The sequence below is a fragment of the Melitaea cinxia genome, chromosome 6, assembly GCF_905220565.1.
Source record: "Melitaea cinxia chromosome 6, ilMelCinx1.1, whole genome shotgun sequence".
Lineage (NCBI taxonomy): Eukaryota > Metazoa > Arthropoda > Insecta > Lepidoptera > Nymphalidae > Melitaea > Melitaea cinxia.
The window spans coordinates 4,493,661-4,508,740 of NC_059399.1; the positions used below are offsets into that span (position 1 = coordinate 4,493,661).

The 15,080-nt window shown below is 34.6% G+C and overlaps 1 protein-coding gene across 1 annotated transcript; it reads left to right on the top strand.

The window, feature by feature from the left end:
* The first annotated feature begins 3,253 nt into the window (after positions 1 to 3,253).
* LOC123654215 (V-type proton ATPase 21 kDa proteolipid subunit) lies at positions 3,254 to 6,561 on the top strand. The gene is made up of 2 exons (XM_045590133.1): positions 3,254 to 4,048; positions 5,403 to 6,561. Exon 1 carries the CDS (start codon positions 3,400 to 3,402, stop codon positions 4,015 to 4,017), a length of 618 nt encoding a protein of 205 aa, XP_045446089.1. The 5' UTR covers positions 3,254 to 3,399; the 3' UTR covers positions 4,018 to 4,048; positions 5,403 to 6,561.
* The last annotated feature ends 8,519 nt before the right edge of the window (positions 6,562 to 15,080 follow it).

The following is a 15,080-nucleotide window of genomic DNA, read 5'->3' on the forward strand; positions in this document are numbered from 1 at the left end:
TTTACAATATAAATAGAGTGCTTTATATATGAAATGTAACAATTATTCTACTTGCAGCTAAATCTATGTGAGAAGAATTATAAAAACATAGTAGGTAAAACTTATGAAAATATAGTAAAATGCACTCTACGCTTTTTACTCTGAATTGAATTATTCTCTTAGTAACTTAAGTTTTATTATAATTTTATTTTGAAGTAATTGATTATGATTTATTTATTTATTTACTTATTTATTTATTACAGTTTATATTTATTGCACTTACAGTTTACAACCAAGGCCTACAATAAACAAGCATAAATTAATAACACTACAACAAATACATTAAAGAAATTACAATTTATCTTTTAATACGAGTATACACATTAACATAATTCTAAATACTTAAAGCAATATTTAACAAATTCAGACGATTTCATAGCGAATATATCAATACTACTATTGGAGGCCAACATATTATTAAGTAAGCGAAGGGCTGACTGCGTTGGGGCGCTCCGAGCCGCTTGCGTCCGCACACACTCCACCGCGAACAGCGGCCGGGAGCGCCTCATGACCGTACAGCGCGGTGCGCATATACCACATGCCCCCAATGTCGTAGGGTTATCTATTTTATTATTTAGTAAATGGTAGTAGTGGAGCACAAGGGCACACTTTCGCCTTAGCTCAAGTGTATCCAAGCCCACCATTTCATAAAGAGAGGGATACAAATATGGATAGTAACCATAGAGTTTAAAGAACAAATAACGGGCAAACTTTTTTTGCACTCGCTCAACTAAGGTTTTATAAAGTTTTTCGTGTGGATTCCAAATTAAAGCATTGTATTCCAATGTACTGCGAATAAAAGCAAAGCATAATATTAAAATTGATTCTTTGTTAGAAAATCTTGCCGATTGTCTTATAACAAACCCAAGTGCCTTGTACGCTTTTTGAGACGTTAATTTAATGTGGTGATTGAACGTTAACGCCGAATCAAAGATTATACCTAGATCACGTATTTTATCTACTCTAGACAAAGCTTCGCCGTCGACGGTGTACGTGAAGGAGATCGGGGAATGGGACCGAGTATACGTTACAATTTTACATTTAGATGTGTTAAATGCTAATTGATTGTCTCTGCTCCAGGCATAAACATTATGTATGTCATTTTGAAGCGCATTGCAATCAGTATTGCCTTCAATAGTCATAAATAACTTTAGGTCGTCAGCGAACATCAGACATTGGGTTCTTTTGAGTACTTCTGGAAGGTCGTTAATTATGACGAGAAATTGGGTAGCACCTAAAGTGCTGCCCTGGCTTACACCAGAAAGTATAAAGTATGGATCAGATCGATAAAACCCAAACTGGATATATTGAACGCGGTTTGTGAAATAATTTGCAAAGAACTTTAATAAAGTGGGTGTAAAACCAAATTTTAGAAAACTTATTTAGAAGAATATCAATATTTACGCGGTCAAACGCTTTTTGAAAGTCAAAGTAGGCAACGACAACTTGTTTTCTTCTGTCTAAAGCCCTTGCACTGTAGTCGGTAAAATTAATAAGGTTCGTTGTAGTTGAGCGGCGGGCGCGAAAACCGTGCTCTAAGTCTGATAGTCGGGACTGGATTTGAGCAGTGATATAACAATTTAATACTGTTTCCAAAACTTTTGCAAAGCCTGATAAAATAGCTATAGGTCTATAGTTATCTATTCTAGATTTGTACGATTTTATTTTTGTGTTACCCATACATTAGGGATTCTAAACATTTTTTGAATATCATATCAAAAATTGACCGCTCCAGCGGGATTCGAACCCGCGTCTCCGACTGACCGTGACTGGTGGGTACATCGTTCCATAGCTTAATTGGCTAGAGCGCCGACACGGTCAGTCGGAGACGCGGGTTTGAATCCCGCTGGAGCGGTCAATTTTTGATATGATATTCAAAAAATATTCTAGATTTATTACCACTCTTAAGAACTGGTGTTACTCGAGATAATTTCCAAGCAGTCGGATATTTTTCGGATGATAGTGACAGATTAAAGATAAAGTGAAGAGGGGCCCTGAAAAACAGACAGACAGTCCTTTATAAGATATGAAGGAATACCATCCAGACCTGCTGTCGAACGGGGCTTAAGGCGCTGAACTGCGGTACGGATGTCAGCCTCAGATATGTAAGTTACAGAAACACACGCAGATAGGATACCAGGCACTGAACAAATTTCATTTATATCTAATCTAGGTTTTGCAGTTAGGAATACCGACCTAAAATAGGTTGCGAAAGCATTAGCAGCGCTTAATCCCGAAACTACATTTCCATTTATCTCATAGTCTGTAAATAAATTATTAGATGCATGCTGATTTTTAACGAAGTCCCAGAATTTAGAAGGATTATCTTTCAAGTTAATTTCCAATGTATGTACATATTGATTGTTCGATCTTCTACTACTGTAAAATAAACTCTTTGTACATAATTAAAAATTATTTTCTACTTTTTAGTTCGATTACAGCTACAAAAGCGTGTTTTTTTTTGTTACTATAATTCATTTTTTAATTTTTTAGTTCGATTTTACAATGGCAGATAGAACCAAAGCACGTGGGGGAAGGGTCAGCAACACGTTTGCGATACTTCTAGGTTTGCAGGTGTCTATAAGTTGCGATAATAGCTTACCATCAGGTGAGTCGTACGCTTGTTTGCCGACATAGTTATATTTAATGGTTATATAAAAAATAATAGTAGTTATATAATATTTCATAAAAAAGGAAGTTTTAAGACTACTCGAGCCTTATATACTTGGTATAGGTAAAAGTAATACCGATAAGCTATCACACATTTTGAACCATTACATCCTTGGTTTTTATTTACCTGCCCCATTTAATAAAATAATGATTACAAAATATTTTTGTTCTTAAAATAATGGTACTAATATAAATAAAATAGTTAAAACCTATTTATATGGATAACAAAATAAAGATGTACTGATGCTGTTTTTTGAGTATTAACTTCTTAAATATTCCCAATATTTAATAGGATTTTAAAAGTAATATCAATCTGTAACCTTTGTAGACAAAATAGTGTTGTATAATAAGAATCCATAAAGTTTTAAATTAGAAAATAGATTGAAAGATAATCCAGTCATATGTTACTCTTTTTCATAATTTACAATTATTAAAAACTTTAAAATCTTTTTTTTTGTAAATGAAAATTTAACTATAGATTTAATAAAGGCTGTGTTACATGTATGATTTTTGTATAACACTTATATTATACTTAGTAATAGCAACACTTTTTCTTGTCTCTGACATCTTGTGATCACAAGACTTCTCCGATTTGAGTTTTCTGTCAAGGCAGAAATTGGAGAAAAAAAGGCCGTCCCTTTTGGGATCTTCAGGTTTAACAGCTCCAATTGACCCTAAAACTCCATCAAGATGAGATACTTTCTGACTTACCTGTTTGTGCTGCTGTTGTCGCTCGCCATACCCATATTTTCGTTGTACTACCTTCTTAATGGAAAGGGTGAGCAAATAAGCTTCGGATGGTTCCTGGAGAATACATCCCCCTACATGTGGGGAACGCTGGGAATAGCTTTCGCCGTCTCTTTCTCAGTCGTCGGTGCTGCGATGGGCATTCACACAACCGGAGTGAGCATAGTTGGAGGAGGTGTCAAAGCACCAAGAATCAAGACTAAGAACTTGATCTCTGTTATCTTCTGTGAGGCCGTGGCTATTTATGGATTAATTACGGCTATCGTGCTTTCTGGTATGCTGGAACAGTACAGAGAACCATTCTTGGACATCGCTATCAAGCAGCAGAATTGGATGGCTGGTTACGTGATGTTTGGCGCTGGATTGGCCGTGGGGCTGGTGAACTTGTTCTGCGGTATTTCTGTAGGTATCGTTGGGTCTGGAGCTGCGCTTGCTGATGCCGCCAATGCTGCCCTCTTCGTTAAGATTCTCATTGTAGAAATCTTTGGGTCAGCTATTGGTTTGTTCGGGCTTATTGTAGGCATTTACATGACATCAAAAGTCAAAATGGGCAACCAGTAACTTAAGAAGAAAGTTATACTTGAAAATAAGAGTAAGTAATTTTTTCTACTTTATTTACAGTACATTATAAAAATAATAAAACATTTAACATTTACAGTACATTATAAAAATAAAGGCAATATGTTTTCGTAACCATTGATTATTGCATGGATTTTAGAGATCATAATTTAAATAGTTTAAGCACAATTATTTCTCATATCTTTAAAAAACTAAATATGGTTATTATTTCCGGTCTTTATTGACTGTTTACAAACTTAAAATTATTTTATTAGTGTATAAAAATGTTAACATTTCAAAGGTTTTTAATGAACAAAAATTTGTATAAATTGTGCGAGACTAGAATGTTGTAAGTATGAGTTATAATTAAACGTTAGAAATTTCATTATCTTCGTTGTATTTTGCTTCCTTTTTCTTTTTAATCTGTTGTTTTTCCTTAATATTTTCCATACCACAAAAAAATTCTTTTGATATTTTAAATCTTACCAAAAAAAAAAACTAACAATAATTTGATATTCCATACAAAAAGTTTGACTGATCTTTACTTAACTCTAATGCTAAATTATCATATTTTTTTTTATGTAATTTAGGTCAGAAAACAAGCATACATCTCACCTGATGATAAGCGACTACTGCAGGTTATAGACGTCTACTACACCAAAAGCATTGCAAGCATGTTGCTGACCCTATCCCCGATTCCCCCCATGAGCTCTGTTCACCTTACTCACATACAGGAACACAACAGTGCTTGAAAGTAGAATTATTTAGCTGTGATCTTCTGTATGGTCGCTTCACTTCCCCAGTCGGCTTGCTCCATATTTGAGCAGGAAATTTCTTGCAGTGCCCTACCTCAGTTGAATCAAATACTTAATTAAATTATTAAAATCTTTATCGTGCTCATCTTAAAAAAAGTTATCTTACATTTTAATACAGAATTTTTATAAAAATTAAAGATTATTTCAATTTAATTTGTATCATGCTATGTTACAAAAAGATAAATAAAAATAGCTTTTCTTATTGTAGTTTAATGAATATAATACAAACAGTTTAATATCAATATTTAAATAGGTAAAATAAATACATAAAAAACTATTTTTCTTTATGTTGCAGTAAAAATAATGTTATAGTAAGAAGTTGTATGTATTTCAATGATATCACTTAATAATGTAAAGTGATTGTAAATAAATATTAGATGATAATGTGATTTGTTCATTATTAACCTTTTTGCTCTCAATCTACCACAATCTTTATTTGCTTGGTTATACAACACTTTGACATAAAAATATTTGTTAACGTCAAACTTATAATACTCACTCTTGTTATTATAGTTTTATTTCTTTAAAATTATTGTTGATTATGATTTAATTATATTATTATTTTATTTTCAGTGTAAAGAAGCACTGAACTCTTCTGCCCAAATTTTGACCTGGAAACCTGCCTCCGTCAGTGCTCATAACAAAATTAATCCAAAAAAGCAACTTTATGCTTTGAAGTTTTCAATAACTGTTGAACTTGTATATTTCTGAATTTTCTGTTTCTGTTATTGTGTTTCTATATTTTATTTGATTACTACTGTTTGGAATGTATTTGCTCTTAGCACAAACCCTTAAAATATGTCTATAGTTTTAATTTTTACAAAAAATAGTTGTAAACACAAAGTAAGTGAATTAGTGCATTGCAAACCCATTTTTATCTATAATATATGAAAATTTAAGCTTAATCTTTATCGTGCTAAGAACAGAATATTTAATCGGTAATGTATTGGAGTGTTTCTAGACTATGTCATTAACAATAGAGTATGTGTTTTAAATGCCATATCAGTGCCCTATCATTAAATTGACTATATATATTGTGCATTGTGATATAAAGACCTCATAGTATTTATTTATCAGTGTTACCAGGTAACAAAAACATTGAAATATGCACTTTTGTATGTAGTCACTTTGTATAAGGCTCAAACATTCCATGAAATGTTCATACAACATTTGTGAAAGCTTTGATTGGTATACCCTGTGTATATAATATGACACATAAAGTAAATAAAATATTTTCCTATTGAGATTTCAGTAATCAATTTTATCTTAAAGATTTGAATGTCTCATGTCTAGATATGTAAATGTTCTATAAATATTACTTAATAACACAAACGAAATGTTGTTAAAATTATCAATTGTACTATTTCCAAATAATTAAATTTATTTTTCAAGTAACACTTTCTTTATTAAAAAACAATGTGTATTTTTTATGCAATTATTTCAATTTGTAAATATTAGTTTGCTTCCTCGTATTTTAAAGAGTAACATACTAATTTATTGTATATGTAAATTCATATCCATATTAACTTAAATTAGATGTTATGTGAATGCCGTACTTTGTAAACGAAAAACGATCGTCAGAGATCAGACTGTGCTCACATTACAGAACAAACTGTCGAGAAAGTATTATACGGTGTCAGCCTAAGTACTATTTACTGATGCGTTTATAAGTTAAACATATTTGTGCAAATGTAGATATTATGTATGTTGATGAATAAATAGCTAAAAGTTTTATCTGTTCTTATTGTTCAAAACTTGTAACCATTTTTTGAGTTCGAAGATTATTACGTATACAAGTAATACCGTGATTGCCCTAGTGCCCCGATTTACGTTAATTCGGACTTATGCTTCAAATCTTATAGAATATTTATTTTTACTGGTGCCATTGTTCATGTCAGAATTATTATACATATTTATTCTAAATTAGCGTATATTTAAATATTATATATATTACGCGTCACGTTGTTTTTCCACGATGGACTCCTTAACCGATTTTAATCAAATTTGCAGAACGTATGCAGTTTGATCCAACTGGAAAAATAGGCTATATTTTATTTTGGTATATGTAATTATTATATTTATGACCATAAAAAAAAATAAGGCGATACAAAATTCGCCAGGTCAGCTAGTAATATAGTAATGGTATCTTCAGTGTTGCAAAAATGTAAAATAAAAATTCGGTATATTTGGCTCCGAAAAATCGGTAGAAATCGGTAGATTTTTACTCGGAGTAAAACAAAAGTATTTTAAATTCAATAATGCGTTCATTTATTTTAATTTTTTCCGTTAAATTAAATCAAATTCTTTATTTGCATGAATATAGTTAATACATGAGGTGTTATTAGTTGCAATGTCTCATATAATCTACCTTAAACGGCGTGCAAATTTTTGTTCCATTTATAATTATAATTAATTTACATTACAGAAACAGAAAGTACTCAAAAGCAATATGTTTTATCACTAAGAAACATTAATTGTAGAAGTAGTCCATACAATGAAGACAAAAAGAAGTAATTTATTTATTTATTTTGTTTACAAAACCAACAGCCTTATTTACTAAACATATCACTCCTCTCACTCACACACTCACTCTACAATCTTATAGTAACCTAATAACAGGTTTTCCTTAGTTATCTAAGCATGTAATATTAACATGCCCTTTGATATATGCGAGCAGAATCCTATTATATGACGTGTTAGTACAATTTGTTTTAACACACCGCGGATTTGAACGGTCATATTCGACGTGGTGGGAAGAATTTCGGGAAGTCCCCGTGCATTGGTTTTTTGTTACCGTTTTCTTTTAGTGTTACCGTATTAAGAATATTATTTTACCTTTTTTTTTAGAAAATTATTTTACATTAGTTGAAAATCGCAGGGCGACCTGTCCTGAAAGCCTTGGCAAGACTATTTAACGCCGTCATCCACCGAGGTACCACGCCGGAGGCGTGGTCCGGGAGTGTGGTGGTGCTGTTCTTTAAGAGAGGCGATAAGTCTCTGTTAAAGAATTACAGACCGATCTCACTTCTGAGCCACGTCTATAAGCTGTTTTCGAGGGTTGTTACGAATCGTCTCGCCAGAAGACTCGACGAATTCCAACCACCAGAGCAGGCTGGGTTTCGAAATGGCTACAGCACCGTGGACCACATCCATACTGTTCGGCAGATTATCCAAAAGACGGAAGAATATAATCAACCGCTGTGTATGGCATTTGTGGACTACGAGAAAGCCTTCGACTCCGTCGAGACCTGGGCTGTCCTGGACTCTCTGCAGAGATGTCATATCGACTGGCGATATATCGAGGTACTAAAATCTATGTACGACGCGGCGACGATGACCGTTCATGTCAATGACCAAAGAACAAGACCTATTCCCCTCCGGCGCGGGGTAAGACAGGGAACAGGTAATATCACCGAAACTGTTTACCAGTGCGCTAGAGGATGTTTTTAAGACTTTGGATTGGGGGGAACGGGGCATCAACGTCAACGGTGAATTCATCTCTCACCTTCGTTTCGCCGACGATATTGTCATCTTTGCGGAGACGCTGGACGAGTTAGGCCAAATGCTGGCCGGCCTAAACGAGTCCTCCCGACGTGTCGGTCTCTGTATGAACTTGGATAAGACGAAAGTTATGTTTAACAACCAAGTCATACCGATACCGGTATCGGTCGATGGTACCCTTCTCGAAGTTGTTCAGGATTATATTTACCTAGGCCATACTATCCAACTAGGCCGCAACAACTTCGAGAAGGAGGCCGATAGGAGGATTCGGTTGGGCTGGGCGGCGTTTGGCAGACTCCGTCGAGTCTTCACTTCGAAGATTCCGCAATGCTTGAAGACAAAAGTTTTCGAGCAATGCGTCCTGCCTGTGTTAACATACGGAGCCGAGACGTGGACACTGACCAAGGGACTGGTCCACAAGTTTAAAGTCGCTCAACGTGCAATGGAACGGGCTATGCTTGGGGTCTCGCTCAAAGACAGGATTAGAAATGAGACTATCCGCGAGAGAACGAAGGTAACCGACATAGCCCACAGAATTAGCAAGTTGAAGTGGCAGTGGGCTGGTCATCTGTGTCGCAGGACCGATGGCCGTTGGAGTAGACGGGTCCTAGAGTGGAGACCGCGTCTTGGCAAACGCAGTGTGGGACGTCCTCCGGCCCGTTGGACCGACGCTCTACGTAAGATTGCCGGTGTAGGCTGGATGAGGATTGCGGAAGACCGGGATGTGTGGCGCGAACTTGGGGAGGCCTATGTCCAGCAGTGGACTGCGATAGGCTGAAGTGAAAATTCAAAAATTCGGTAGATAGCACTGCTAAATCGGTATATCGGTAGACAAGGGCCAAAATCGGTAGATCTACCGATAAATCGGTAGCTTTTGCAACGCTGGGTATCTTCCGCTTCGTAAGCATATCTTTGGATATTTTTATTATAAAACCAAATATAAAACTATACGATACTGCATTGAACCGAAGCAATCATGAATGTCAAACTTCAGGGTCAAGACTTGTAATCCATTATGTGAGAAGCATTAATTCTGAAGCATTGATGCTGATTTACTGCAGATAGCAGTATTTATGATAGCGACTGATTACGATGGTTTTATCTATTCATAGAGGTACGGTCGGGAGATCCATAAGGGCAAACAGGTGATATATAAATAATGTGCACACAGATTTTCGTCCCAAACAAGAATCGAACCAGCAACCGTCTCTTCTTTAATTAAGATGTCTCACTGCACGAGTGTTTAGTTATGAATTGAAAATTGAAATTATATATATATATATATATATATATATATATATATATATATATATATATATCTATAATCTATAATAATATAATAATATATATAAACGCGAAAGGTCATTCATCACGAAATCTCCGAAACTATAACACCTACAAACTTGAAATTTGGCAATTAGGCTCCTTATAGGACGTAGACATCCGCTAAGAACGGATTTTACGAAACTCAACCCCTAAGGGGGTAAAATGGGGGTTGGAAGTTTGTATGAGAGTCCCATGTTTTTGACGTAAGAGACTTGAAATTTAAAATGTAAGCTCTCATAGATAGATGGTGAAAAGGTGTCCAAATAATGTATCTTTAGAAATCAACCCCTTTTTGGGTTAAAACGGGGGATAGTAGGTCGGCTCACTGATCACGAAATCTCCGAAACTATAACAGTCACAAACTTGAAATTTGGCAGAAAAACTCCTTATAGGGCGTAGACACGTGTACTCACAAGACCTCAATATCAACTTATCACTAACGCTGGGCCAACACAGCTCCATCTTTCAATGTGAGTGTGTTGCGATAACCCATGCAGCCACCGCCGTCCTGTCAAAAGGCATTAGGGATTGCAATATCCGTATTCTGTCGGACAGCATGGCCGTACTTAAAGCGCTAGAGAGCAGTTCGACTAACTCTAGTCTTATATACGAATGTCATCAAACCCTGGAAGTATTAGCCTCACACAATGAGGTAATCCTCCAGTGGATAAAAGGACATAGTGGATCGCACGGAAACGATGCTGCCGACGAGCTTGCAAGACAGGGGTCCAGTACAAAGGTTGCCGGCCCAACCATCCTATTGCCGCTACCTTTTGGACAACTGCGCTCGTGGGTAAGGCAACGTACACGTGCAAATCACAATGCCCTTTGGGCAAACCAAACCGGCTGTAGACAGTCCAAATTGATACTCACGGAAGTATCACCGCACCTAGCGTGCCGACTGCTCAGTCTCAACCGCCTGGACATCAGAATAGTTGTTGGCACGATTACCGGCCACATGGCACTCAACCACCAACTATTCATCATGAATGCAACAGACAGCCCTCTTTGCAGGGGCTGTCTGGCTGCTGAAGAAACAGCCACCCACGTAATCCTGGAATGCGAGGGAGTGGCCGCACACCGGACTACCATCCTTAAGGATATAAGGACGCTCCGAGAAGCCTGTGAACGCCCCAGGAGGCTTCTGAGCTTCTGGAAGGAGCTGGGCTGGCTGAACTAGTCAGCCCACTTTTCACGCATATTGGACCACCTTTGCGTCTAAATGCGGAAAATCGAGCCAAATACAAATACAAATACAAATAGGGCGTAGACATCCGCTAAGAACCAATTTTACAAAATTCGACCCTTAAGGGGGTAAAAAGGGGGTTGGAAGTTTGTATGAAAGTCCCATGTTTTTGAAGTAAGAGACTTGAAATTTAAAATGTATACCTTATAGATGATGAGAAGGTGTTCAAATAATGAATCTTTAGAAATCAACTCCCTTTTGGGGTTAAAACGGGGGATGGTAGGTTTACTCACTCATCACGAAATCTCCGAAACTATAACACCTACAAACTTGAAATTTGGCAGATAGGCTTCTTATAGGGCGTAGACATTCGCTAAGAACGGGTTTTACAAAACTCGACCCCTAAGGGGGTAAAACGGGGTTTGGAAGTTTGTATGAAAGTTCTATGTTTTTGAAGTAAGAGACTTGAAATTTAAAATGTATGCTTTATAGATGGCGAGGAAGTGTCCAAATAATACATCGTAATCTATATATATAAAAGAGAAAGGTCACTGATTGACATCACGAGAACTCAAAAACCGCTGGATGGTCCATCCATCCAAGATGGACAAAGTTGAAATTTGGCAGGGAGGTAGATTATAGTTAGTAGACGTCCGCTAAGAACGGATTTTGCGATATTCCATCGCTAAGGGGGTTTAATTGGGGTTGATAGTTTGTATGAAACATATACAGTAGCAACAAGTTCGCCTGATAGGTTATTCATACTGCAGTCTGAAAATAAAACTAAAAATGTGGTGTATAGAGAGCTTTTATAAAAATAACTATTAAATTATACTAAATTGTGCCTTTGAAAAAGTTACTCAGAGTGATAAGCATTTCAAGTGACTGAAATAAAAAAATAATTTTCTTAAACATCTTTATAGTAATGCATATCTTCATAACCACGCGAACGTAGTCGTGGGCAACAGTTAGTGTTTTATAACAATAAGTACCCAAAAGTGTATGTGATCGATTCCCTCAAAATTTACTGAACGGCTTTTCATGCGGTTTTACCAATGGAGAGAGGGCTTCAAGAGGAAGGTTTACGGAACGACTAAGCCGATTTTGATTAGATTTTGAGTTTTACTGGAAGTTTGCCGGGAAAACTTTGTGACTCACTGATTTAAACGCGGGCGAAGCCGCGGGCACAGCTAGTATATATATATATACTACTATTTCTAGTTTGTTAATGCGCTACATAATTGGTAAATGTAGTGTTCTTTGCAGAGTATGTATGATAATATCAAGAAATGAATATTTGTGTACCAAAAACCTCTATTTGGACACCGGGCCAAAATATATAATATTTTTTACAAGTTTGCCCATTTTGCGGAAACCTTTATAACTTCGGTATTTTCTACCTTAAGAACACCAGATTTAGGGATAATTCTAGAAAAATGCTTAATCTATTATAGGACCTTAATACTAAAAGTTTCAATATTTATATTACCTGTCAAATTTGAGTGGGCAGAGTCAAAAAAAATTTTTTTTTGTTTCTTCATACAAATAAAACGACGAACAAGGATTGTCATATTTTTTATTACTAATCAGTACGGTGACGTATTTGATGTTACTATGACTTATTTCGCTCTTAAACATTAATCTAAAAATATCATCATCCGTTCATCGAGGGATCTCCAACGTCTTTTCTGCCTCCCGATTTGACATCCTGTTATTTTCTACCATGTCAACCCCTAAATGTAACATTTCCTCTGAATAATTTCGGTATGCCTATCCTAATATTCTTCTTTTCTGTCTTGTGTTTTTAGGCTTAGTATAATGCATCCTGAGATAAATTTAAAAATAAATAAATTCAGCAAAATTAACAAATACTCTTATCCCAAATCACCCTAATTATGTTATGTTGCAAATATATTCAATGTACTTTTATAAAAAAATTCCTTTTCTAGCTCATGTATTGATTACAAAATTGAATTACAAAATTAATGAAAACAAAGGATTATAAAATCACTACTTAGGTAGTTTCAAAATTAATGTAAAAAAAGTATCTACTTATCTCGAATCCAATTTAACATTGAGGTGACAGCCTTAACGATTGGTGGGCAAAGTTGTAACAACTACTTTAGAAAGACTAATTTGACATTGCCCACCATCATATTTTTGAATTTAAGAGAGATTTCGCATCGGATATTCGATCTTTCTTGTATATTTATCACAAACTAACAATGGTCAAAAACTTGCCTACCTGGTATTATTACAAATCGAATTTATAGAAAGTTTTTCACACGAATTTTGGCCCGCAAATATACCACCAACTTCAACACAGTTTAATAGCCAACTGAAGTGATTTGAGGAAAAATCAGTTACTTAGTATTGCAGGAGGCATATTCTATTTTCTTCCATAGTTAAAAAATTAAGCACAGCAAAAAATGGTGCCGGTTTTTTAAATATTTGTGAAAAGTACCTTGCTGGGCAAACTCAGATAAGCTGGGCAATCTTGTAAGGTTTTACGGTACACAATAAATATCTGTAATTTTTTTGTGGCCCGCTGTCCTTACGCTAAGGACCTTAGCGTACCTAATAAGCCCACCAAATTTAATTCAAAATAACGACATATTTCAAGTTATAATAGATACTTGTTTGAATTATATAAATAGGCATACCTAATGTAAAATGTAGGCATACCTATATTATATATATAGAGCATAGATATTTTTAACATTTTAACAAACCGACTTGGAAAGGATTTCATCAGGATAAAAACAAAGAAGTGGATTAGCCATAAAATATTTTATTACAATATAAAACAGTTCAGATGCTACATTTGTACTACTACCTACGAGGTACGATTAATTTCTGCAAATAAACATGTACAGTAATCACAAAGCGGAATGTAAAATTGTCGAAATTAGCCTAAAATATTAACTTTCTTACCAACACATTCGCTGTTATTTACGACACACGTATTGAGAACAGATATCCCAGGACATGCACAGTTTTGTTTTTTATTTTTATTTTTTATTTTACATCGAACGTGTCAATATTGGAAACAATCTTGTAAAAAGCATCTGAGCAAGTACATAGTCACAAATAAGTTACATGTACTTATTATATGTATATTGTAGTTTAATAAAAACGAAGTATACAATATTTATGCACTTCTTGGTATCTTTTCTATTATTTTACTGTATTTTGACCAAAGTTAAAAGGTAGTAAAAATGCAATAGACAGACGACATACTTACTATAAAATAGACGATACATACAAAACTCATTTAAATATGGCATAAAGATATCAGGGAATATTCAAGTAAAGCTTTTTTTTAATATTTTCCCTATACATATCGCCTCATACTTAACAGCTACAAAGTGTAAAAGTCTATTTATTTACAAAATAGGTGGACTCTTCGTTTAACGCTTAAAACGCACACACTCAACAGAACCGCAGCTATATCTAGTATTTACATTGCAAATATTTCATCTAATAACTAGGTATTTAAAAGTTTACTATCCGTTGCTAAACGTGTCTCAATTTTTTTTAATTATTGAAAATTTATTAAAATTATAAGTTTTGGTGTCTTATAGAAAAATATTTTTCACATCTCCTATAAATACATTAAATATCTAAATCTATAACTTAGTCTATGTACAATGACTGACTTTGGGTGACACGTTTTAAAAATGTTAAGATCTAAAAAGCCAAATTTATCTAAAGCGATCTACTTTGCAAAAATATAATGTATTTAATTTTATTTAATATAATTCTAGTACGTTCTTTTACATACTTTTAGCTTGTTACTTTCCAATTCTAATAAATATTGATTATAAGGTAGTTTTACAATTTTACTTCTTAATGAATTTAAAACAAATAAATAATTATATTTTTGTTTTTGACAATAAACGATGTTAATGTAATTTCGAGATCTTGAGTTATCTAATGAGTATCTATTCTCTTCTTTATTTTTTTCTACCTATTTGAGCATTTTACTGCAGAGGTGGATGTAAATATTAGAAGTTCGTAATGTTCGTATTATATAATTTTAATCTACTTAAAGCATAGACAATATATTTTAAAATAAACAGCCGCTATCCTACTTTATGGCAGTGAGCACTGAGATATTATGACAGTCTTCGCAGAAATAACAGCTAAAATAATTTTACATATTAATATACAATTAGACAATAAAAATAAATTAAATAATTAATTGAGATTCATTGGAAATCTTGTACTATGTGGTC